Source organism: Lepidochelys olivacea (genome assembly GCF_965140295.1).
Source record: "Lepidochelys olivacea isolate rLepOli2 genome assembly, chromosome: 14".
NCBI classification, from domain to species: Eukaryota; Metazoa; Chordata; order Testudines; family Cheloniidae; genus Lepidochelys; species Lepidochelys olivacea.
Genome location: NC_140424.1, coordinates 41404219 through 41430044, shown reverse-complemented (window position 1 = coordinate 41430044; position 25826 = coordinate 41404219). Strand labels below are relative to the sequence as shown.

Genomic DNA, 25826 nt, shown 5'->3' with positions numbered 1-25826 from the left:
GGAATTAGAAAGAAAGAAAGAAAGAAAGAAAGAAAGAAAGAAAGAAAGAAAGAAAGAAAGAAAGAAAGAAAGAAAGAAAGTCCCTGCCAATCTGATCTGGGGGAAAATTCCTTCCTGACCCCAAATACAGTAATCAGTTAGACCCTGAGCATGTGAGCAAGACCCACCAGCCAGACACCTGGGAAAAAGAATTTCCAGTACCACCTCTGAGCATTGCCCCATCCTACCAATGTCCCCACCCTCTGATCCTTTAGAGGAAGGAGAAAGTGTCGGGGGAGGAAGAATACATTGGGGTGGGGGGATGGGTGGCGGGAGGTTAGCCCCCTCCCCCCCCGACCCCGCCCCTTCTGCCTGAATCCCAGAAACATCAGAGATGTCAGGCCTCAAAGGACTGAATGAGGCAGGGTCCTGTGTGAACGTACAGTGCAGTGTGTGACCCCGTCATTAGAGGTTAATGTTCCTAAGGCCCAGACACGTGATGGCAGAAGTAACAGTGCCTGGGCTCCCCTGGATCCTAGGACCGCTACCACCCGTGTCTTTCAGACAGTGAATTCATCACCCACACACTGCACTTCCCCGCTGTACAGTTTATTGTTCACAGGTACACCGTGACGGAGGCGATTTGTACGGTGTGGTGTCTGAAAACGGAAGGCAATATCTGGTTCTTATATTTAACCCCCCAGCACATCTTTGTAGGAACTTGCAGGTATTCTAGTAAATCAGTAATGTGAAAAGTTTGTTTCCCTGGTGGTTGCGCTTCCCGGTCTCCACTTTGAATTCCATGGGTCAGGGGGTGTAGGTATGTGTGGGGTGAGGATTAAGACGCTGGTGTACATTTTGTCATTAGTGGGTACATGCTGCTTCCCGCAGCTTGTAATAAACAGCGCGTTGGGTCATATACCAGAAACCCCTCTCTCCCCATTCGTACATTCGTCCCCACCAAATGTGGAGCCAAAAATCTACCAGGCTCTAAGGATACGTCTGACCCCCTCTGTTTCTGCTGCCACTTCCGCAGCTGGCTGCTCCTCCCAGGGGTCATCAGACAGCTCCCGCCAGTGTGGACCCAGGACGTGCTGCAGCTTCTCCAGCAACGAAACCATCTCAAGACCTGGCGTGAGCCAGGAAGGCCGGAATAAGGGAGGCCCCATCACTTTTTACCAGTCTTAAGGGCTAACGACGGGGAGGAGGGAGTGGGGAGAGTAAGGGGCATGGGCCCGGGGAAGAGGCGTCGTGACGGCGGGGCCTCGGGGAAGAGGTGGAGTGGGGGTGGAGCCTCAGGGAAGGGGCGGAGTGGGTGGCGGGGCCCCGGTTCGTGCGCCGGTGGCTCCCCCACTTCTAGGGAGCTTCTGGCGGTCCTGGTGCGAGCACGGGAGTGGCCGCACTAACCTCCTCCGGCAGCTGCTGGCTCCCCACCGATGTTATCCTAAATTCGGAGGTAAGAAGGTGGCCATCCCGGCTGAACAGGCTGGGGGGGCTCAGGGCTCAGTGCCGTGCCTGGAAAAAGCAGCAGGGGGATGGAGAATTCCCAAAGGTGCGGTTCTCATCCCTGGCTTTCCAGGATTGGCTCTGGAGCTGTTTACCTTGCTCCCTGCGGGGCCCTCCCTCCCCGCAGCGCCTCCCGCCCGCCGGTGGCCCTGCCGATCAACTCCTCCCCCTCCCTCCCAGGGCCTCCCGCAATCAGCTGTTCCGCAGCGGGCAGCAGGCCCTGGGGGGAGGGGGAGGAGCGGGGACGGGGCGCGCTCAGGGGAGGGGGCGGGAACTGGGTGGACAGAGGCGGGGTGAGGGCTTGGGGAAACTGGGTGGGTGGGAGCCCATGGCCATCTTGCAGCTCTCTGGCCACGCCTGGCTCCCCCGGGGTGCCGTTTCAGACTTTGGTGGGGGGTGCAACTTTAACCAGAAAACTAGATTTTTTGCAGATAATAACTTAGGCATTAGCTGACAGGAGCACTGTATCTAAGTCCTAGATAAAGAAAGAAAATAAAATGTATACAGACACCACTTAAAGCCACATTTTAAGTTTATATGGAAGTTTAGAAAAACCAGGAGACAATACAGCAAGATATTCCCAATCCCAAACCTTGAGGGATCAGTTCTGGAGCTTTAACACAGGGATCAGAAACACATGTGTGATACTTTGCAGACTATCTTTAGGAGAGAGAAATAAAAATAAATGAAATCTGCTTAAAATCTGCTTACTTTCTCTAACAGACACACTGTGTTACAGCCATTATCTACTCTATTTTAGTCAATTGTTATATACTCCACTAAACACTTATTTACTTAATTTTAACATATGCGAGTAAGGTTTTTATTTCTCCTTTATTAAGAACATTAATTTATTTTTCTAATTATTTTGGAGTTTATGTTTACCAATCACAATCACGTACGTGACTCACGAACATTTGACCCCATCATGGCTATTCGGTATCAGACGTGGAACCGCATTTATTGTCCTACTAATTCGAAGTTATTTCACGGGTATAACGAAAAATACCATTTGAAAATAAGTGACCTGCATCTGCACAGTGTCTACAGTTATGTGTGTAGCTAATTTTTTTTGAACTGGCATTGCTAAGGTGACTACAAGTTAAATTTACATTCTAGGAGGATACTATTATTTGATTGGACCACTTTAAATAATGAAGGACAATGCACACTATGGTAATAAAAGTAATAACAATAATTACTCCAGCCAGGACAAGTTAGGCATTTTAGAACTCACTACTCAAAGAATTAAATGTAAGCATAAGAGAGAAATAAAATGATGAAATGCGCAGACCAGTTGAAAAACTAAAATAACAGCACTGTGACCCTTAATGAACTTGGAAAGACTAAAATGACAAAGAATATATGTGCCTTGAAGTACCAACTATAACAACACTAATATGCGTGTGTGTGTGTGCGAGAGTGTTGGGGGAGTGAGAGAGAGCGTGTGTGCTGGGGGAGTGTCTGAGAGACTGTGTCTGTGAGACAGTGTGTGAGTGTGTATTGGGGAAGTGTGAGTGTGCCGGAGTGAGTGTGTCAACGCTCGGTCTGTTTAAGCAGAGCATGCACCCAGAGTCACCAGCAGATACATGCTCCCCCGTGACCCCAGCTCAGCAGAGCCTGGGTACGCAGGTGTGGGGAGGGGGACCCCCTGAGATCAGAGCCCCCCAGCCCCACCCCCACTCTGTACAGCAGACAGGAGGCAGGCTCCAGATCCCGAGCTTGGCTGGGGTGGCTCCATGGGGGTGGGAGTGGGGGTGGCAGGAGCAGTGGTGGCTGCAGACCTAGTGGAGCAGGGCAGTGGGGGAGATGGGGCAGCCCCGCGTGGGAGGAGTTACCAGGCTGGGTCCAAATGCCCCCCGCTGCAGCTCTGTCTGTCTGCCCTCTCCTTGCACAGCTGCGCCTACCTGGCTGCCTCTAAGCCCACTTGCTGCCGGCAGGTCAGGTGGGTGGGACCAGCACGGCGCCCCCCTTAAGCACAGTGCCCAGCCCGCCCACCCACCCCTAAAGCGGGCCCTGGCTCCCTGCGCTGGTCATGGGTCTGTTTAATCCCCAACTCTGCCAGGTTGCCCATTATTTTCTGGTACACTGGGTCATTTCCGGTGCTCCGACTGACGTCAAATGTCTGGCTCGCCTCACACCGCAGATTGATCAGAATCTGAGGTGATCCCATGACCAGCGCACTGGGCTAAGGCCTTCTTCTTACCGGTGGCCGTAGCTAACGCAGAAGACGGATCTCTCTGTTTGCAGCTCAGGGGTCAGAACACAACAGCAGGGTCAAACGCCAAGCGGCCCATGGGATTGTGGGATAGCAGTAGTGGACTCTCAGAACACGAGTCTGAAGACCTGAGCCGCAGTTAAGTCCACACTGCAAAATGATGCAGTGTGAACCATGAGTTCCAATAGGACTTGGGCTCAGAGCCACCCACCCCACTTTTTGGGTCCTAGGGCATGGGTCTCAAGGGCTTACTGGCCTGAGTCAGGCAAATTTGTGTATAGATGGAAGCGGGGGGGTTGGGAGAGGATGTGCTTTTATGTTCGATTTTGTAAGCAAGTTGTTTTTAAGTGAGGTGAAACTTGGGGTATGCAAGACAAATCAGGCTCCTGAAAGGGGTAGAGTTGTCTGAAAAGGTTAAGAACCACTGATTTATAGGGTCTCTCTCCTGCATGGACTAGCTGATGTATACAAAGCTGTGAGCTGTGAATGAAACATTTCACACATTCGGAGTATGTATACAGTCGCTCTGCCATGTGGATCCTTTAATGTGAAATATGAACTGAACTCTGACAGAAACTTTTCCCATAGTCCAGGGATTCATAAGGGCTTTCTCCAACATGGGTTCTCCAGTGTGTGGTAAGATGTGACTTGTTACTAAACCTTGCTCACAAGGGAAGGCTTTTATGTTTTTTTCCCTCTCTTGTGGATTCTCTGATGCACAATAAGATCTGAACTCTGAATGAAACTTTTTCCACACTCCAGGCACGTATGGGGTTTTTCGCCTGTGTGGATTCTCTGATGTCTAGTAAGGTTGGAACTCCGAGTGAAGTTTTTCCCACAGTCGAGGCATTTATAGGGTGTTTCTCCTGTATGGCTTCTCTGATGCACAATTAGATCTGAGCTCTGAATGAAACTTTTCCCACAGTCCAGGCATTTATGGGTTTTTTCCCCCCTGTGGGTTCTCTGATGTCTAGTAAGCGTTGAACTTCGAGTGAAGTTTTTCCCACAGTCGGGGCATTTATAGGGTGTTTCTCCTGTATGAACTCTCTGATGCACAATAAGATCTGAGCTCTGAATGAAACTGTTCCCACAGTCCTTGCATACGTAGGGTTTCGCTTCTGAGTGGCTTCTGTGATGTGTAGTAAGTTGTGACTTATCACTAACTTTTTCCCCAGAGTTGAGGCTGGTAGGCACTTTTTCTCCTATATGGATTCTCTGGTGTCTCATAAGGTTTGCACTTCGATTGAAGCCTTTCCCGCAGTCAGGGCATTTATAGGGCGTTTCTCCTGTATGGATTCGCTGGTGCACGAGAAGATTGTAACTTTGAAGGAATTTTTTCCCACAGTCAAGGCATTTATAGGGACTCTCACCCATGTGTGCGCTTTGATGTGTAATAAGTTGTGAGTTGTCACTATAGCTTTTCCCACTATCAAGGTATTTATAGGGTTTATCTCCTATTTGGGTTCTCTGAAGTCCCATAAGGCATGACTTATCACTAAATTCGTTTCCACACTCAGTGCATTTATAGTGAGTCTCTCCTGTATTGGACTCTCTGATATCAAACTAGGTTTGACCTCCGATTGAAATTTTTCCCACAAGCCTATATGGTTTATCTCCTGTGTGGATTCGGTGATGTGAAATAAGATGTGAGCTCTGAAAAAAAGTGTCTCACAGTAAAGTCATTTCTCTCCTGTGTGTGGGTTCTCTGATGCATAATAAGGTTTGCTTCTGCCACTAAACTAACTCCCAGAGTCAATGCATTTATAAGGTCTCTCCTGTGTGAATTCTTTGATGTCCCATAAGGTGCGAGTTGTCACTAAATCTTTTTCCATACTGAACTGAAGTTTTTGCTGCATGTTGTGCGTGTTTTTTTTCTCTTTTGTGTGGATTCTCTGCTGGGCTGTGGTTTCCTTGAGATCGTTGCACCTCTTCTCACAAATAAGGGATTTAATTACTTCCTTCCACAATTGGTTTCTCTGCTGTCTCTCTGACCTGCAATGACTCTTATGTGATTTTCCCTGATCAACGCTCCAGGAAACATTCCATTTAGATCTTCCTGATAACGTCCCATGCAGCTCCACTTGCTTAGGGGTTCCCTACTGGAGATTCTCCTCTTCATTCTCACTCAGCATCTCTTCACCTGCTAGGATATAGAGAGAATTCAGACTAGAGTCAGTCCCACTGCTACAGTCAAAGGAAACAAAGGGGAATAGCAAAGAGGAGAAAGAAAACACAAGAACTGTTGGGGTTTTGAGAAAGAGAAAGTTTAGTTACCCATCTGTAAGTTTTCCTTCTCTGAAGTGAGCCCCTGGTTCTCAGTGACCCATTACAACTGGGTTACTCCACTTCATCTTAGGAACATGGAGATCAAATAAAATACATTTTTCTAGGATCCCAATGTTGTGCCAGAAGATGGAGGTGTTCTGTGACCATTTTGCCTCTCTAGCTCTCAAGACAACTGCCCAAGTTGAGAAGACAAGCTATAAGTTCTGATGAATAAACTTTACAGAAGGTTAGCCATCTCCAGGCAGAACACTTTTCCTACTTATTCATTTGGTATACAAAAAATGGAAATGAAGGTTTACAGGAAAGCAAGATTCTCAATGGGTGGGAATCCTAAGTTTTCTCCATCTCTCTGTTGGAGAGCTTCATAGGGCAAATAAAGAAGGTTTGAGATTGTGACGTTATGAGTGTAATATAATATCTCATTGAAAGGTGACAGATCTGCTTTGGGTTTCAAGAGGGGGAAACCTTAAGCCATAAGGATTGAGATCCCCAGTTATTGAGTGGAGTCACCCTGAACATGGACATTGGACTGTAACCTCTGGACTATTTCTAAAAGGACTTTTGGCCACTACAAACTCATGTCTGCTATGTATCTGAACCTCAAGAATTGAACACAAGTCTGTATGTATATTGATCTTCTAACCAACACGCTCTCTCTTTTCTTTTTTAATAAATTTTAGTTTAGTTAATCAGAATTGACTGTAAGCATGTATTTGGGGTAAGATCTAAGTTATTATTTGACCTGGGTCTCGGGCTTGGTCCTTTGGGGTCAGGAGAACCTTTTCTTTTATATGATGAAATAAGATTTTCAGAATTTATCATCGTATGTTTGACATGTGTGTCTGGATGGAGGCCTGAGGCTGCGTACTTTAAGGGAACTGCGTTGTTTGGACTTCTGAGTAAGCAGTGAGGTAATAGAGAAGCTGGTTTGTGCTTGGTAAGTCTAAATATTGGAATATCCACCAGCATTTGGGGTTTGTTTGCCCCGTTCTGTTTGCAGTTCACCCTAATTGAGTGACCTCAGCTGGCTCCCACAGGCAGCATCGTCACAGAGATATATCCCCTTCAACTGGAATTTAATGCAAAATGTATGTGGCATCTCCCATTGAGCATCAGAGTCCACTTCAGAGAAGGGAAAACAATGATGGGTAGATAATTTTTACCTTTCTTCTTCTTAGGTACCTGGTGATCTATGATCCGTTACAGCAGGAAAGCAGCCAATACTAAAACCAATCTCCACGAAGAAGAGGGAAACTTAAAACGTGAATAAAATTGAGCCAACAGGAAAAACAGCTCTTATTTGAGGGTTTCTTTTTCTTTTCTTCCTTTCCCCAAGATATGACGAAAAACCAAGAGAGAGAGCGCAGAACTCTTTGTCCAAATGCATTTCAGACAAACACCACCACATCTCTTCCCAGTGTCAGGAAAGAGAATACATTGAAGACCAGGGATATATAGCAAAATTACCTGAATGAAGCATTTGTGCTGTTCTGCAAAGGAAATGACCTAAGCTAGCACTCTGACCCAATCAAGAACCTGTCTAGAAAGAGATCCTATATCTCCCTGGTTGTGAGACAAAATAGGATTCTTGTCCTGTCAAGAGCACCATGAAGATCCAATTATCTGAATCGCTAGAAAAGCCCAGTTTTGTGGGCAATTTCTAGATTTGAGCAGGAAGTCCATGAGTTCTCCTGAACATTCATGCTCCAGAAGGGAAAACCTCCCAGGTTCCAGGGGAAACGGCTGAAGTGCTGTGTACCTGGGAGTCCGAGCAAAGGGTATCCTTTACCAGGAGTAAGAGAATATGAGACAAAGCACAATATGGTGATAAAAGTAATAATGAGAATTACTCCAGCCGGGACAGGTTAGGCATTTTAGAACTCACCACTCAAAGAATTAATCTGAAGCGAAAGAAAGAAATAATATTATGAAATGCACAAACCAGTCAAAAAACTAAAAGAACAGCACTGTGATCCTTAATGAACTTTGAAAGGATAAAATTACAGAGAATATATGTGCCGTGCACATTCTGACAGGAAGTACCAAGAAGTAACAATAATAATGTGGGTGTGTGAGAGAGTGTGTGCTGGGGGGACTGTGTGAGGGAGAGTATGTGTGTGTTGGAGGAGTGTCTGAGAGAGAGTGTGTGTGTGTGTGTTTGTGTGTCAGAGAGTGTGTGTGAGAGAGAGGGAGTGTATGTATGAGGGATTGAGAGTGTGTGTGAGTGTGTGTGTGGGAGAGAGTGAGCGTGACTGTGTGTGTGTGCAACAGTACGCATGTGTGTTTGTGCATGTAGGAGGGAGTGTGTGTGTGACAGAGGGCGCATGCGTGTGTGTGTGTTGGGAGGAATCTGAGTGTGCCGGAGTGAGTGTGTCAGGGCTCTGTCTCTTTAAGCAGACCATTCAAGAGCCTGAACACAGCAGCACTGCCCCCCCCCCTGCTCAGTGGAGACCGGGTACACGGTGGGGGGAAGGGGACACCCCACACCAGGGCCAAACACCAAGCAGCCCAGGGGATGGTGGGAGAGCATGGGTGGACTCTCCGAGCATGACTCTGAAGACCTGGGCCCCAGCTAAGTCCACACTGCAAAATGATGCAGTGTGAACCTCAAGTTCCAACAGGACTTGGACTCAAACACCCCCCCACACACACCCTTTTCAGGTCCTTGGGCCCAGGTCCCGAGGGCTTACCGGCCTGAGTCAGACAAATTTGTGTCCAGACGGAAGGCGAGCGGGGGGTTGGGCACGAACATGAGCCAAGACTTACACTGCCGTGTAAACGTACCCCCACAGGATCTATCTACACTGCAAAGAAAACCCCATGGCAGTGAGTCTCTGAGCCCAGGTCTACTGACTCAGACTACGGGGCCGAAAATAGCAGTGTAAACATTCCCGCTGTAAGAGGGGTGAGTCTCAGACCAGCCTGAGCAGGAACATATATACCGGTATTTTCAGCCCTGTAGCGTGATCCCAAATCAGTGAACCTGGGCTGACACTTGCTGCCGGAGTTTCTCTTTTGCCAGTGTCGATGTACCTTAAGGCTATTATCCAGTACTCATCAGCCTCTCTATATGGCCCAGCCACCAATATAGGGGGAACAAAGTGCCCTACTGAGTGGGCATGGGTTAGACAAGCAGCAGCAGAAAGGGCAGGGATGGTGTCCCTAGCCTCTTGTTTGCCAGAAGCTGGGATTGGGTGACAGAGGATGGATCACTTGATCATTACCTGTTCTGTTCATTACCTTTGGGGCACCTGCCATTGGCCACTGTCAGAGGACAGGATACTGGGCTAGATGGACGTTTGATCTGACCTAGTATGGCCGTTCTTATGTTCAGAAGTCAGCATCTGATTCTCCCTACAAGTGCTTCACACTGCTGTAGACCGTTCCAGGCACTGCCATGGGTTGACTCTGGATTTGTACCAGGCTGAGAGAGAGGGCAATTAGCCTACGTGACACCAAAGTTACTCCTGATTTACACTGGGGCAGATGAGAATCAACCCCATGTGACGCCAAGGGGGGTCACTCCAGATTTACACACGGTTGAGTGAGGGGAATGGGGCCCAAGTGACTCCGGTGGGATCTCGCCCGATTTAAACTGGGCTCAGCAAGAGGCGCACAGTGAGTTTCGACTCTAGGGGAAGTCCGAGAGCGTATGACGAGGCACATCTAAGATACTTTGGGTGACCTCCCTGCATTCCCTCAGCCTACCCGGCCTGGATGGTGTGTGTAACTTTAACAACACATTGTGTGGGTTTGTAATGCTCGCGTGACTCCCCACTTACTGTGCACCTCACGCTTGATTTAGTCAATACCTAGCTTTGACACAGCACTGTACATCAGCCCACGTCAGAGTATTTTGCAAAACTGGTCACTGTTTCTCTCCACGACTGCTCTACCGGCTTTTAAAAAAACATGCAGCAGAGTGACTGTCTGCCTCTGCAAGAGACAGGTGAACTGAAATGCCGGCCAGAAAAAGATTTCCCCTGTACACAAGGGTTTTTCCGTCACAGACTCCTGGAAGGGTCTGAAAAGCTCTGGAATCTGCAGCGCTCAGGGTTGGGGAATTAACACCTGAAAGAGGCTTCCTAGTCAGCCTCCGAGTCCACCAAAGGCCATTTGTTAGTCATTATACTAGACAAAAGATTCTGGACGGTTAAGAAACTGAAGTCTACTTTAATTATTCCAAAGACAGAAATGAAAAGCTCCCGCCCCAGGGCCCTGCTCAGCAAGGTGTGTTTCAGCCCAGCACATTGCTGCTTATGGCTCCAGCAACAGAATTCCCTTCTACCGCTAGCAGAAAAGGGAAGAGAATTCGAGAAAGACGCTGTGCCCTGAGACAGGCAGTTGGATGCTAGGTCGTCAAATGCCCCTGATTTCGGAATTAGGATATGGATGGTTTGGGGTTTTTTTTACTACGGCCCGCCCTAATCAAGGCACGGGGAGACTGTCCTTCCAGCGTGCAGGAGGAGCCTACACTGTCCCAGGTGGTGTTAGATCCCTGCTAAGAAGATCTAAGAGGTCTCTTCTCTGTGTTCATTTGTTCACACTTGATATGGTCAGAGCCCCGTTGAAGCTTCCCTGTCACTCAAATTCTCTCTCCAGTGTGGTCTTTAACAGAGCGTGAGCTGTGATTGAAACTTTTCCTGCCATCAAGGCATTTACTGCCGTGGTTCGCTGGGGGACCGCAGAGGTCTTCAAGGGGGTATGTGAACTCATCCAGAGAGTTGCCTAGTTTCACAACAGGCTACATGAGAAGCACTAGTGAAGTCAGGACACACTAAAGTTTCATACAGATAATGACTTGTTGACACTGCTGTATATGTTATACCCATACCTGACGTGTTGGGGGGGGGTCATGCTGGGTCACATGCCCCCCCCCCAGATTTATGCCAGGGTGGGCGGTAGGCTGAGAGGGACGTGCCTGGGTGGCGCCCAGAGCAGGGAAGCGAGACCAGGCTGGCAGCACTGGGGGCGTGGGGAAGGCGGCTGAATCTGTCCCTTCCATGCCAGCAGCCACCGTTACCTGCTCTGGTAGCCTGCCTGGGGTGCGCAGAAGGGCGCTCGAGGGGTCAATGGGGCCCAGGTGAGCTGGGGGTGGGATAGGGAGGCAGCGGGGGCCAGGGGTGATGGGTGGGGGCCGGGGGGAGGCAATAGGAACCTGGGGGACCAGGGGAGGCAGCGGGAGGCCAGGGCAATGGGGGGATGCGTGGTGGGACGGAGGAGAAAGCAGGGATCAGGGGGATGGGTGGAGGGCTGGGGGAGGCAGTGAGGGCCAGGATGGGTAGAGGAGGCATCAAAGGCCAGGGGGGGATGGGTGGGAGGACAGGGGAGGCAGCAGGGGCCAGGGCGATGGGTGGTGGGCCGGAAGAGGGGGATGGGGGCGGGGGAGGCAGCGAGGGCTGGGGGGGATGGGTAGGGGAGGCATAAGGGGCCAGGAGTGGTGGGCGGGAGGACAGGGGAGACAGCAGGGGCTGGGGGGATGAGGGATGGGCTGGAGGAGGAAGCAGGGACTGGAGGGGATGGGTAGGGGTCCGGGGGAGGCAGCGGGAGCCGGGGTGATGGGAAGGTTGGAGGGAGGTAGCAGAAGCCAGAGAGTACTGGAGGGCTGGAGGAAGCATCAGAGGCCAGGGGTGATGGTGGAGGGGTTGGGGGAGGCAGCGGGGGCCAGAACACCAAAATACCAGTTCCCCTGGAGTGCCATTTTCCATAATGGTGGCCCTAGGAGGGCCGCCCTTAAGGGTGGGTGACATGGGTGACCGCCCAGGGTGCTGCGGTCGGAGGGGCCCTGTGGTCAAGAGGGGGTTGACTGTGGTGGTGGTGGTGGTGGCGGCAAGGGGGGGGGCTGCCATTGTGCCCCCACCCTCAGTAGTTACTAGTCGCCTATGCATCTGTATCAGTGTCTCTCAATCTACAGTTGATGTTTTATAATTATAGGGTAAAAATGAGAAAGGAAGCCATCTTTCAGTACTAGTGGTTGTGACCCTTTTGTATTTTGATGTCTGATTTTGTAAGCAAGTCATTTTTAAGTGAGGTGACACTTGGGGGTAGGCAAGACAAATCAGCCTCCGGAAAAGGGTACAGTCGTCTCGAAAGGTCGAGAGCCACTGATTTATAGGGTCTCTCTCCTGCATGGACTAGCTGATGTATACAAAGCTGTGAGCTGTGAATGAAACATTTCACACATTCAGAGTATGTATACAGTCACTCTGCCATGTGGTTAATGTGAAATGTGGACTTAACTCTGACGGAAATTTTTCCCACAGTCCAGGGATTCATAAGGGCTTTCTCCAACATGGGTTCTCCAGTGTGTGGTGAGATGTGACTTTTACTAAACTTTTGCTCACAAGTGGAGGCTTTTATGGTGTTTTTCCTCTCATGTGGATTTTCTGATGCACAAGAAGATCTGAGCTCTGAATGAAACTATTCCCACAGTCTAGGCACGTATGGGGTCTTTCCCCCGTGTGGATTCTCCGATGTCTAGCAAGGTTGGAACTCCGACTGAAGTATCTCCCACAGTCAGAGCATTTAAAGGGTGTTTCTCCTGTATGGCTTCTCTGATGAACAATAACATCTGAGCTCTGAATGAAACTTTTCCCACAGTCCAGGCATTTATGGGTTTTTTCCCCTGTGTGGGTTCTCTGATGTCTAGTAAGGTTGGAACTTCGACTGAAGTTTTTCCCACAGTCGGGACATTTATAGGGTGTTTCTCCCGTATGAACTCTCTGATGCACAATAAGATCTGAGCTCTGAATGAAACTGTTCCCACAGTCCTTGCATACGTAGGGTTTCGCTTCTGAGTGGCTTCTGTGTTGTGTAGTAAGTTGTGACTTATCACTAAATTTTTCCCCAGAGTCGAGGCATTTATGTGGTTTTTCTCGTATGTGGACTATCTGGTGTCTCTCCAGGTTTGAACTTCGATTGAAGCTTTTCCCACAGTCGGGGCATTTATAGGGCATTTCTCCCGTATGGGTTCGCTGATGCGCAATAAGATGTGCACTCTGAAGGAACCGTTTCCCACAGTCAAAGCATTTATAGGGTCTCTCACCCATGTGGGCACTTTGATGTGTAATAAGTTGGGAGTTGTCAATAAAATTTTTCCCACAGTCAAGGTATTTATAGGGCTTCTCTCCTGTATGGACTCTCTGATATCAAACTAGGTTTGACCTCCGACTGAAATTTATCCCACAGACCTGGCATTTATATGGTTTCTCTCCTGTGTGGATTCTGTGATGTGAAATAAGATGTGAGTGCTGAAAAAATGTTTCTCACCGTAAATTCATTTGTAGGCTCTCTCTCCTGTGTGGGGGTTCTCTGATGTGTAATAAAGCGTGCTTCTGTCACTAAACTAACTCCCAGTGAATGCGTTATAGGGTCTCTCCTGTGTGAATTCTTTGATGTCCAATAACGTGCCAGTTGTCATTAAATCTTTTTCCACACTCAATGCATTGATAGAGTTTCTCTCTTGTGTAGGTTTTCTGGTGTCTAATAAAGTGCAATGGCAAACTGACGTTTTTGCCGTGCGTTGTGCGTGTGTTTTTTCTCTCTTGTGTGTGGATTCTCTGCTGGGCTGTGGTTTCCTTGAGATCGTTGCACCTTTTCCCACAAATAAGGGATTTAATTACTTCCTTCCACAGTTGGTTTCTCTGCTGTCTCTCTGACCTGCAATGACTCTCACAAGATTTTCCGTGGTCAACGCTTCAGGAAACGTTCCATTTAGATCTTCCCAATAACGTCCCATGCAGCTCCACTTGCTTAGGGGTTCCCTACTGGGAGATTCTCCTCTTCATTCTCATTCAGCATCTCTTCACCTGCTAGGATACAGAGAGAATTCAGACTAGAGTCAGTCCCAGTGCTAGGGTCAAAGGGAAAGAACGGGGAACAGCAAAGAGAAGAAAGAAAACACAAGAACTGTTGGGGTTTTGAGAAAGATAAAAGTTACTTACCTGTCTGCAAGTTTTCCTTCTCTGAAGTGAGCCCCTGGTGCTCAGTGATCCATTACAACTGGGCTACTCCTCTTCATTTTAGGAGCATGGAGATAAAATAAAATAAACTTGTCTAGCGTCACAATGTCGTGCCAGAAGATGGAGGTGTTCCGTGAACATTTTGTCTTTCTAACGCTCAAGACAAATGCCCAAGTTGAGAAGACGAGCTATAAGTTCTACTCCTGTGGGAATTCTGAGCATCTGCGGATGTGCAGAATTCATAGCTCCTGTAGATTCCCCCCCGCCCTGCCCCGGAAAAATACTTTTCTGCCCAAGAACTGCTGCAGTTGAGCCTTTCGCCCACCAGAGGCTGCTGTGGTGCCAGAAAGGCAACCAGCATGAATGCAGCCGGCTGCTCTGGCGCTACAATGATCTCTGGTGGGCAAAAGGCTCAACTGCAGAACATCGGGGGCAGAATGTATTTTCTGTGGGGGGAAAAAGTTCTGTATTAATACAATAACTCCTCACTTAATGTCGTTCCGGTTAACATTGTTTTGTCCCTGACCTATTAGAGAACATACTCATTTAAAGTTGCGTGATGTTTCCTTATAAAGTTTTTTGACCATGGGGGCTTGGAACCAGGGTGGGCTGGCAGCCCTTCCATCAGCTCCCCTCTACCCCAACAATGCCTCCCGCCCCACAGATCAGCAACTCCCTCCTCCCTTCCTGCGCTTCCTGCCCACAGCAATCAGCTGTTTTACAGCATTCAGGTGGCTCTGGGGGGAAAAGGAGGGAGGAGCGATGATGCGCTCGGGGGAGGGGGTGGAGTGGGGGCGGATCGGAGGCAGAGCTGGGGGTTGAGCACCCCTTCCCCCCGCCCCCAGTACTTTGGAAAGTTGGCACCTGTGCAGCCGTGCATGCAGCGTCTGGAGAAGGGAGTGGTGCGCTCCAGAGGGATAGCGTGGGTTCATCGTCACATTCAGTTTCCCCAAGGAGCAGTTCCAGCCGCTGCTCTGCATCTATTGTGTCTCCTCCCTCCTGCCTCCCTCGGTGCTGCCTTGTAGTGTGAGGCTACATTAACAGCGTATTAACCCTTCAGGGCGCAGCCAAGTGCTAGTTCATCATTTAACAGCAAGGAATTCCCTGGGAAATATCCCACCTGATATCAACATGGTTGCTTTAGGAAAAGCTCAGGGAACACATGAGCAGGTCCCCAGACAATCCTCTGATGAGAACTTGTTTAAAACTTATACTGTATATGTATATAATGTCTTTTGTCTGGTGAAAAAAAAAATCCCTGGAACCTAACCCCCCACCCCCGCCATTTACATTCGTTCTTATGGGGAAATTGGATTCGCTTTACATCATTTCGCTTAAAGTCACATTTTCGAAGAACATAACTACAACATTAAGCGAGAAGTTACTGTATGCTTAGTAGGGAATCTACTTGTCAGAAACAATTACCAGAATCTTTTTTTTTCTTTTTGTCTTTATTGTTACAGACATACTTGCCGAGAGACATTTTGAAATAAATTACCAAAATAATTGAAACTGGCATAATTATATTGTGTTATTTTGACAAACAAAATATGCAGAATTTTGCAGAATTATAAAATAATGTGTGCAGAATTTTAAATTTTTTGGCACAGAATTCCCCCAGGAGTAACGTTTTGATGAATAAATTTTACAGAAGATTAGCCATCTCCAGGCAGGATATTTCATCTACTTATTCATTTGTTACACAAAAATGGAAATGAAGGTTTTCAGCAAAGCAAGGTCCCAAAAGGTGGGAATCCTAAGTTTTCTCCATCTCTCTGTCGGAGGGTTCCATGGGGGAAATAAAGAAGGATTGAGACATTTCCCCTTCAACTAGAATTTAATGTAAAATTTGTGTCGGGTCTCATGGAGCACCAGAGCCCACTTCAGAGAAGGGGAAACAATGGATGGGTGGATAATTTTTACCTTTCTCCTTCTTAGGTACCTGGTGGTCAATGATCCATTACGGCAAAGAAGTAGCCAATACTAAAACCAATCTCCACAAACAAGAGGGAAACTTAAAAGATCAAGAAAATTGAACCAACAGGAAAAACATAATAGAGGGCTTGTTTTTTTCTCTTATTCCCCCAAGATACGATGAAAAACTAAGAGAGAAAGAGCGCAGAACTCTTTGTCCAAATGCCATTTCAGACAAACACCACCACATCTCTTCCCAGTGACAGGTAAGAGAATATACTGAAGACCAGGTAGTCACATGGCAAAATTATCTGAATGAAGCATTGTGCTGTTTTGGAAAGGAAATTACCTAAGCTAGCACTCAGACCCAACCAAGAACCTGTCTAGAAAGAGATCCTAGATCTCCGTGGTTGTGAGACAAAATAGGATTCTTGTCCTGTCAAGAGCACCATGAAGATCCTGTTATCTGAATCCCTAGAAAAGCCCAGGTTTGTGGGAAGCTTCTAGATTTGAGCAGGAAGTCCATGAGTTCTCCTGAACATTCATGCTCCAGAAGGGAAAACCTTCCAGGTTCCAGGGCAAACGCCTGAGGTGCTGCGTACCTGGGAGCTTGAGGGACACCTGGAACAGACATTTCCTCCAGCCCAGGAAGATCAAGGATGTTGAACTGCCATATCTAGGAATCTGAGAGACCAGTACTGAAAGTGGTCTGAGAAAGGGTGGGTGTGGGTGTGGTCCATCATTTTCAACCAAAATGAAAATGATGCCACATCTGCCTGTCTCCTCCGCCCCCTCCAACCCCTGCATGCATTCTCCCCCATCTCCCACATCAGTTCAGTCCCCGCCCATCAATTTTGCCTCCCCACCTCTTTTCCTACAGCTCCAGAGGTTCTTTGCCCTGTGAGGCACTGTACCTCAAAATAGCAACCTGTATCCCCCATAAGCACCAAAATCATGTAATTGTGATATTTCACACAGAGCATGCCATGTAAGATATGAAAGGTCATGATCTTCTGAAACCCACTGTTCTGTCCAAATATGTGTACCATTAGTGTTTATAAAGTTATGAGATTGTGATATGGCTGTGTGAGTGAGAGGTAACACAGACAGGACAATACACTGCTGTTGCCCCCTTGAAAGCTATGGGGATGAATCCACATCTCCAATATGTTTCTGTCTCCCCGAACTCAGGTTTGGAGTCTCAACTCTGTCTCCCACTGGAGCTAAGGAAGACGGAGCCCACTCCCGCAAAATTGAAGCAAGCAGGGAAGAACCTGAGCAGATGTCCAACAGGGCACATCAGAGATGTGGCAGTTTCCAATAACCAAGGGAAAAAGTAATCCCTTACCCAGTGAGGTCACCGTCTCGTAGTTCTCCTGCATGACGTCCCTGTAGAGGGCTCTCTGAGCGGGGTCCAGCAGAGCCCCCTGCCCCTGGGTGAAATACACAGCCACCTCCTTGAAGGTCACCGGCCCCTGAAACAACAAGAGTCCCCCACTCAGCACCTGCTGCTCCTGCCACAATCCCACTAGTCATGTGCGAGAAGGCTGATAAAATGGAAGCTCTGGGAGGTCACGGAGGAGCAGAATCTCAACCCCACCCTGCACAGAGCAGCCAGGAGGCTTCAGGGTGGAGAGAAAGAGAGAGCTCCTTGTCCCTCCAAGCCAATGGAGGAGGGCAGGGGCTTTCCCGTTTATCACACGCCTACTAGCCAGAGGCTGGTATGGGAGGGCAGAGCCCTCGAGCAGGGTCCAGGGACAGGAATCCCAACCCCATTCCCAGCAGCTGGGTGTGAGGGGACAGGGCCTCTCCCCTGGACCTCACTGCTGGGTGCCCCCTTTGTATTTCAGAGCAGCCTCTGCCTGGTGGGTTCAGACTCCAGCACTGGGAGTCTGGTCTGTTTTCCCAGCCTTGTCCGGTGGGGCTGTTCCCTGTTCCACAAATGGGGGAATTTACCTTCCCCATGGGCTTGCTCCAAAAATCAGGCCCCAGATTGAACACATCCCAGCAGTTTATCCCATCCTATAACCCCCCCACACTTTCTCCCTCTGTGTATTTCCTGCCTCTGCCCCTCTAGACTCTTCCCCCCGCACCCCAGCAGCTTCCTGAAAATCCCAGCTTCAGCCAGTCATTTTCCTTCCCCATCCCCTGGGAGGATGGGACAACCTCGAGCAAAACGCGGACATGATTCTGCAGCCTGTCAGGATGAGCAGGGCAACTGGGGATATTTCCAAAGGGGCTTGCGTCCATTTCACACCCACTTCCCTCTCGGTTCTTTCCCTGCAGACAGAGGCTCTAGACTCTGGCAGACGGGGAGAATGCTGGGTCACTTTATTCCAGCGCAGACCTGGCCCCTCTCACCAAGACTAAACCCACCATGACATTTTTAGCAGCTCCCAGTAACAGAGACTCAGAGCCAAATGCTAGAAAAGAGCAAAATCAAAGGGGCTGCTTTGGAGGATTCCCCTAGACAATGTCCCCCTGGGGCAGTGCGTCCGCCCAGCAGTGCGGGTATGGGGCAGAGACAGAAACTGGCTTTTCCTCCCTCTGCTCCTTGCCTTGCTCCCAGGAAATCAATCTGCTCAGGGATGATGCAGGGAATAAATCTGGGCCGGCCTAGGAGCTGGGAACCTCTCTCCTCATTTACTGCTCCTGCTGCCCTGCTCAGTCTCTCTGTCCCTTTCTGTCTCCTTTCCCCTCTGGCTGGGGGGAGATCCTGTTAGTATCCCCTTCACTGTGGCCTGCTCTTCCTGCTCTCATAACCAGATCAGCTCCCATGAGTGCTAACTGGTGTGTGTCGCCAGTGACAGCAGCATCTCTGGGACTCTCAGACACACGGGGAGCAGAGACTGGGGGGGGGGGGGGGAGGGACACGCACAAGTGGCAAACTCAGACAAAAAAGAGGTGGGAAAAATCCAAGTTGTGAGGAGATTTTTACACCAATAATCAAGAAATAGAGGGCAAAAGGCAGAGTGTGGGGAGATTTGATAGGAGAGTAGAAGAATTAAGGAGAAAGGGGTAGAAAGCAGTGGTTTTAGATCAATATGCCATCAAGATGAAGTTGAGAATGTCTGAGGATATAGTGTTTTAAATTAGAATCATAGAATAACAGAGTTGGAAGGGACCTCTGGAGGCCATCTAGTCCAACCCCCTGCCCAGAGCAGGACCAATCCCAACTAAATCATCCCAGCCAGGGCTTTGTCAAGCCTGACCCTAAAAACTTCTAAGGAAGGGGATCCCACCACCTCCCTAGGTAACGCATTCCAGTATTTCACCACCCTCCTAGTGAAAAAGTTTTTCCTAATATCCAACCTAAATCTCCCCCACTGCAACTTGAGACTATTACTCCTTGTCCTGTCATCTGCTATCACTGAGAATAGTCTAGATCCATCCTCTTTGGATCCACCTTTCAGGTAGGTAAAAGCAGCTATCAAATCCCCCCTCATTCTTCTCTTCCGTAGACTAAACAATCCCAGTTCCCTCAGCCTCTCCTCATAAGTCATGTGTTCCAGACCCCTAATCATTTTTGTTGCCCTTCGCTGGACTCTTTCCAATTTCTCCACATCCTTCTTGTAGTGTGGGGCCCAAAACTAGACACAGTACTCCAGATGAGGCCTCACCAATGTCGAATAGAGGGGAACGATCATGTCCCTCGATCTGCTGCCAATGCCCCTACTTATATACCCCAAAATGCCACTGGCCTTTTTGGCAACAAGGGCACACTGTTGACTCATATCCAGCTTCTCGTCCACTGTCACCCCTAGGTCCTTCTCTGCAGAGCTGCTGCCTAGCCATTCGGTCCCTAGTCTGTAGTGGTGCATTGGATTCTTCCGTCCTAAGTGCAGGACTCTGCATTTGTCCTTGTTGAACCTCATCAGATAATTAATTAATTAATTAATATCAGATAATGAGAGAAAACGGGCAAAACATAAAAGGGGTATTAAATCCATTCTAGATAATTAGACCCTGTCTCCCACATCCCTTCTGGGGAGTGAATCAGAGAAATAATTTCCCTCCAAAACACGAAGCTGGTACAGTCAAAAAAGGGTGGGGAAACCCGCTCAAATCTGAGAAAGGGCTTATATCAATATTTGAGAACTACAGGGGAGGAAATGGACTAGATGACCTTCTGGGGTCCCTTCCAACCCTGATATTCTATGATTCTATGATTCTATGAAATGGCAAAAATGGAGAGGATCTGATATTAATATTCAATAAAGGGGAGACAAAGGAGAAAATCTAAGGGAATTGTATACAATCATTTGATAACTAGACGAAGAAAAAGGGGTCCAATTTGCAGGGATTTTATAGAGTATCTGATCATTCAAGAGCGAAAAAGGTCAAAAGGTGAGAGATTTTTATATGATTATTTTACAATTAAAGAGAGAAAAGGGCAATACGTGAGGTGGGTTGTTATGATAATTGGGCCCACAGATTTACGCTAAGTGGGATCTCAACTGTAAAAAGCATGTGAAAGTTCATAGAATATAATGACCTATAATAACAAATGGTGATGGCAAAAAGGTACGAAAGGGAGACAGAGTGATGATGGCAAAAAGGTACGAAAGGGAGACAGAGTGAATTAGTCTCCAAAAAAGGCCTCCTGATATAACTCAAGGACTGTGTTGAAATCCTGCTTGGTGAAAACAGAAGACGTGGAATCAGAAATTAATTAACTAAATGGACATATATTAGGCCTCATTGGTGGAAAAATAATAAAGGGATGTGTCCACCCATCACTCCCTTTTTGGGTCCTTAAAGAAAGAGGCTTTGAGAAGAAAAGATGGAAGAACAGATAGAGGCTACTGGGGCAATGCTTCACCATCATGGTTGCCACCCTCGCCATCTCTTGGGACTCTAGACCTTCTTCGTCCTAATCCTGAGACCAGGGCCAGCCCTAGACCAAATTGCACCCCAAGCGAGGAGTGTCTTTGGTGCCCTCCACTCCCCAATTGTTAAACTTTATTGCACTTGTAGCCCATTTCACACTCTTCAAGTCTTAAAACACAAGTACACATTCACAATGACACAATAAAACAAGGTACACAATATCGCAGCTGGGCTCTCACTTCAGTTCGTTCTTATATCTCACAGACTGACTAGCGATGCCCCGCCCCCTTATCTACCGGCAAGGGCCCGGCTGACAACATTCTAGGAGGCTGCAGGAAAATTCTCAGAACGTCTGGAAGGTTCCACAAGATTCTACAAAGGTCCAGAACATTCTATGTGGTTAGTGAAAAATGAATCCACATACGGAATACCTGAAACATGTTACTTCAAACATTCTATTTTCCCTTTTGTCGCTAACAAGAAAAACAGCACACCCAAGCCTGGTATCCCCCAAACCCAGCACCCCAGGCGGCCACCTGCCCCCAGATCCGGCCCTCCTGAGACGTGTCCTGACCAGCCCATACCAGAAAGAGGGATCCCGATGACATTGTCACCCCTACAAGCTCCAAACAGCCACTGAGATTAAACGGGATTGGATTTTAACAGCAGTAGTAACAACTAACTTCTTCTCTTTTACCCATAAGACCAATTATTACCATCTTTGATACTATCTAAGAAACTATCAAACCAGGGGATTTTTCCTTCTAAAAACTGTCCCCAACTAAAGGGAAAGGGAACAAGGAATCTTGTTAAAATGAAAGCCTTAATTAATACTTTAAACATTTCAAATGCTTTAACTTTTTTCCTTCTTTTATCTTTTACAGTAGAACCTCAGAGGTATGAACACCAGAGTTACAAAGTGACCAGTCAACCGCACACCTCAGTTGGAACCGAAAGTACGCAATCAAGCAGCAGCAGAGACCGAAAAAAAAAAAGCAAATACAGTACAGTGTTGTGTTAAATGTAAACTACTAAAAAAAATAAAGGCACAGCAGCATTTTTCTTCAGTACAGTAAAGTTTCGAAGCTGTATTAAGTCAATGTTCAGTTGTAAACTTGAAAAAAACCACACCACGTTTTGTTCAGAGTTACAAACACTTCAGAGTGACGAACAACCTCTGTTTCCGAGGTGTTTGTAACTCTGAGGTTCTACTGTACAAAAGGATAAAATGATTTTTTAATGGTGTGTTTGCCAAGGTACTAAACAAGCGGAGGACTCTGTATTTCAGACCCCGGATTATGTTTAACACAATTTCAGGTTAGACAGTAACGGGGTTACGTTAGCACTTTTAACCCATATTTTCCATGTAAATTAATACAACAGCCCCTTAGGACAATCCCAGGTACGTAGAGAATCCCCTCCTTTTCTAGGGGTCCCAGAGGCTCCTCATTTCTATCCTGTAGGCCTGGCTTGACACAAGTAACTACCCTCATTTCTTAGTGGGCGAAATTGGGACAGTGAATGGAAGGTTAAGTTGTAAATAGGGGCTTGACAACCACTATGCTGGGAGTCAGGATGTCTGTGCTAGCAACATCTTGATGAGAGAGACTATAGAAAGATAAACCTGGAAGGTAAAGATCTGGTTGCACCCGAACACGACATGGACAGAGCATGCTGTACAGGGATTGGCTCCTGCAAAGTAACCAAGCCAATCAAAAAATGTGCAGTGTAATGTATAGCAAATGCAATGTAAGGTTTAAATGTCTATAAAGGAAGAGGCTGACCACGTAAACTTTGGATGTGTGGTATGCCCTATACCCACCCCCTACGCTTGTCGCTGTAGGCCAAACAAAGGAACCTGCGTCAGGAAATCCAGAGTCAAACAGAGAACTGGAGGAACTGGACAATGTGTTCTGGATAAGCCAAACGGAAAAGGTCTTGGAGTGCATCCCAACAATCCCCACCTGCTCTGTAACAGGAGGCGGGAGGCCAATACTAATCCAGCTACATTCTCCCCTTTAGATCCCCCCCATCAGACAATAATTAGAGAGCAAACTCAGTAACTTTTAAAGAGATTTTTGTATCAGTATATAACTGAGAAAGAAAATGAGGAAAATCTGAAAAGATTTACATAAATTGGCTAACTAGACTGGAAGAAAGGCAGTTATATATTATCTAAGGGGTTATATATTAATAGTAACTATTTAGAGAAACAAATAACATTTATGCAGCTAATATATTAATAATCCATAAAGAGAAATGTATCAAAGTCTGAGGGGATTTTATACCAAAATCTTGTGACAAAAGGGAAAAAATCTGAGGGGTGGAACAACAACAACTGATATTGGGAGGAAAAGGGGCAAAATCAGAGAGGATTACAGTATATTGCTACATTGGATAATTATAACAAACAGCAAAACTGGAGGGGATTTATATTAATGTTACCTACAAAATCCACATTAAAAGAACGTTATTAAAGTTGCAAAGTCCAGCACTCAGAGTTAGGCAGGGTCAGAATCCAGGGAGCACGGGCAGTGTTAATTCTGCCCCTTTGTGCGAGTGCCTTATGAAATAATCTCTAATGACAGGATCACACATTGCACTGTTCAATAACACAGGATCTTGCCTCATTCAGTCCTTTAAAACCTTACATCTCTGATGTAACAAACATGTCCCTGAGAGCACGTTAAGATTGAAGAAATTTTTGGCCTCTGTAGAATCCCTTTCCATTCATGTCTTAAATTTGTAAAATCTCATGCTTCAGGGCCAGTCACCTGCAGGGGCCAGGAAGGAATTACCCCCCTACTTATTTTAGGATTTTTGGGGGGTGTTCTTTTCTTTTTCCTCTCCTTCTTTTGAAGCAATGGTTCTCAACCAGGGGTATGTGTACTCCTGGGAGTACGCAGAGGTTTTCCAGTGGGTACATCAACTCATCTAGCTATTTGCCTAGTTTTACAATGGGCTACATAAAAAGCACTACCGAAGTCAGTACAAACTAAAATTTCATAAAGACAATGACTTGTTTGTACTGCTGTATAGACTATACACTGAAAAGTACAAGATTTATGTTCCCATAGATTTATTTTATCATTATATGGTAGAAAGGACACAATTTTTCCATACTAGTAGCTGTGACACTTTTGTATTTTTATGTCTGATTTTGTGAGCAAGTCGTTTTTAAATGAGGTGAAACCTGGAGGAACGCAAGACAAATCAGCCTCCTGAAAGTGGTACAGTAGCCTGAAAAGGTTGAGAGCCACCACTCTGAAGCATCAGAGAATTGGAGATGGGACACTGGGCGGGATGGGACAGTCCTCAGAGATGGTACTGAGAATTCTCTTTCTCAGGTGCTTGCTCACATGCTCCAGGTCTAACAGTATTCAGGGTCAGGAAGGAATTTCCCCCAAGTCAGGTTGGCAGGCATCTTCATTTTTGTTTTTTTTTAAACCTTCCTGTGCAGGGCAGGGAGCGAGTCGCCTGCAGGGTTCATCTGGATATATCTCAAGTCAATTCACTAAAACAACGAGGAGTCTGGTGGCACCTTAAAGACTAACAGATTTATTTGGGCATAAGCTTTCATGGGTAAAAACCCAGTTCTTCCAAATAAATCTGTTAGTCTTTAAGGTACCACCAGACTCCTCGTTGTTTTTGTGGATACAGACTAACACAGCTACCCCTCTGATAGACAATTCATTGCCACTGCAGGGCCCTCCTGTTCTCGGCCCATAGCTTGGTCTCCTGAGGACTGTAATACTGTGGTCTAATTCTGGTTTGGCGTGGAGGTGGCTGGGTGGGGTTCAGTGGCCTGTGAGAGACAAGAGGTCTAACGGGATGATCTGGCAGTCCTTTCTGCCCTTAAACTCCATCAGTCTAGGAGTATTCCACATCTCCCAGGAAATTATGGGGAATATCGCAAAGGCACTAAAGGAGTTAGATTTTTAAAAGAAATAACAACCTCCAGCGAAACTCCTTTGTCACCGATGAAGTGAGCTGTAGCTCACGAAAGCTTATGCTCAAATAAATTGGTTAGTCTCTAAGGTGCCACAAGTCCTCCTTTTCCTTTGTCACCCTTTCTCCACTCACTCCTTTTTCTCTACACCTCTTACGTTTCATCCATCCCCTCCCTAACAACCCATCCTCCGAGGCACAGAGACAGACTGGGACCTGTTCATGGTCCCATACCCATTTCTCCTCCTGAGTTGGGACCCTGGAGCAGATGCTAGGCAGAATGACAGGAGCCACTCATTGCTGTCAGGAGCTTAATATCATCCGCCTCCCGCCATCCCGACTTTGCACTACGTAGTATACACCAGAACCTCAGAGTTACGAACACTTCAGGAATGGAGGTTGTTCGTAACTCTGAAATGTTCGTAACGCTGGTGGCTCTTTCAAAAAGTTTACAACCGAACATTGACTTAATACAGCTATGAAACTTTAGTGGGGAGAAGGAAAACGCTGCTTTTCACCATCTTCATTTAAACGAACCAAGCCCAGAAACAGTTTCCTTACCTTGTCAGAGCTTTTATTTAAACCCCCCCCCTTTTTTTTTTAGTAGTTTAAGTTTAAACACAGGACTGTCGTGGATTCGCTTTTTATGTTTGGCTCTGCTGCTCCTTGATGGTGTATTTCCGCTTCCAAATGAGGCGTGCGGTTGACGGGCCAGTTCGTAACTCCGAGGTCCTACGGCAATCACTTGTACAACGAGGAGTCCGGTGGCGCCTTAAAGACTAACAGATTTGTTTTTGTGGCTACAGACTAACACGGCTACCCCTCTGATACTTAGTCACATATAATGCTCCATCAGCTGACAGGACTTTGCCCCCCCCCTGATTTTTTTCCAAACTGATGCTCCTGATTGCTACGAACAAACTCAGATCCTGTTTGTGCAGAGTCACTTTCCTGCCCCCCCCAGCACCCCCTTCCCCACCCCACTTCTCTCTCTCATCACCTGGAGTCTCCGGCTGGTGTCAGGGGCTGCCTCCACACCAGAGAAAGTCCCCACCCAGGCTGGGCACAGGGTGGGGTTAATGCCGGTCTTTCCCCAGCACAGACCCCGCTGGGGGGGGGGGGGGGGCAGCAGCTGCTCAGTCCCGGCTCCCGGCTCACAATGGAGGATCTGACCCAGGAAGAGA

General features: G+C 47.4%; 1 protein-coding gene across 6 annotated transcripts; it reads right to left on the bottom strand.

The window, feature by feature from the left end:
- Positions 1-1999: 1999 nt before the first annotated feature.
- LOC311530920 (uncharacterized protein) lies at positions 2000-25826 on the bottom strand. 6 transcript variants are annotated; one of them, XM_084647969.1, is made up of 4 exons: positions 25643-25826; positions 17213-17339; positions 13259-13800; positions 2000-5846 (listed from the first exon to the last, which is right to left on the bottom strand). In XM_084647969.1, exon 4 carries the CDS (start codon positions 5180-5182, stop codon positions 4385-4387), a length of 798 nt encoding a protein of 265 aa, XP_084504095.1. In that variant the 5' UTR covers positions 5183-5846; positions 13259-13800; positions 17213-17339; positions 25643-25826; the 3' UTR covers positions 2000-4384. The 6 variants fall into 6 exon arrangements, with proteins under 6 accessions (XP_084504095.1, XP_084504096.1, XP_084504097.1 ...); XM_084647970.1 differs by having other exon boundaries at positions 2000-5843; XM_084647971.1 differs by having other exon boundaries at positions 13649-13800.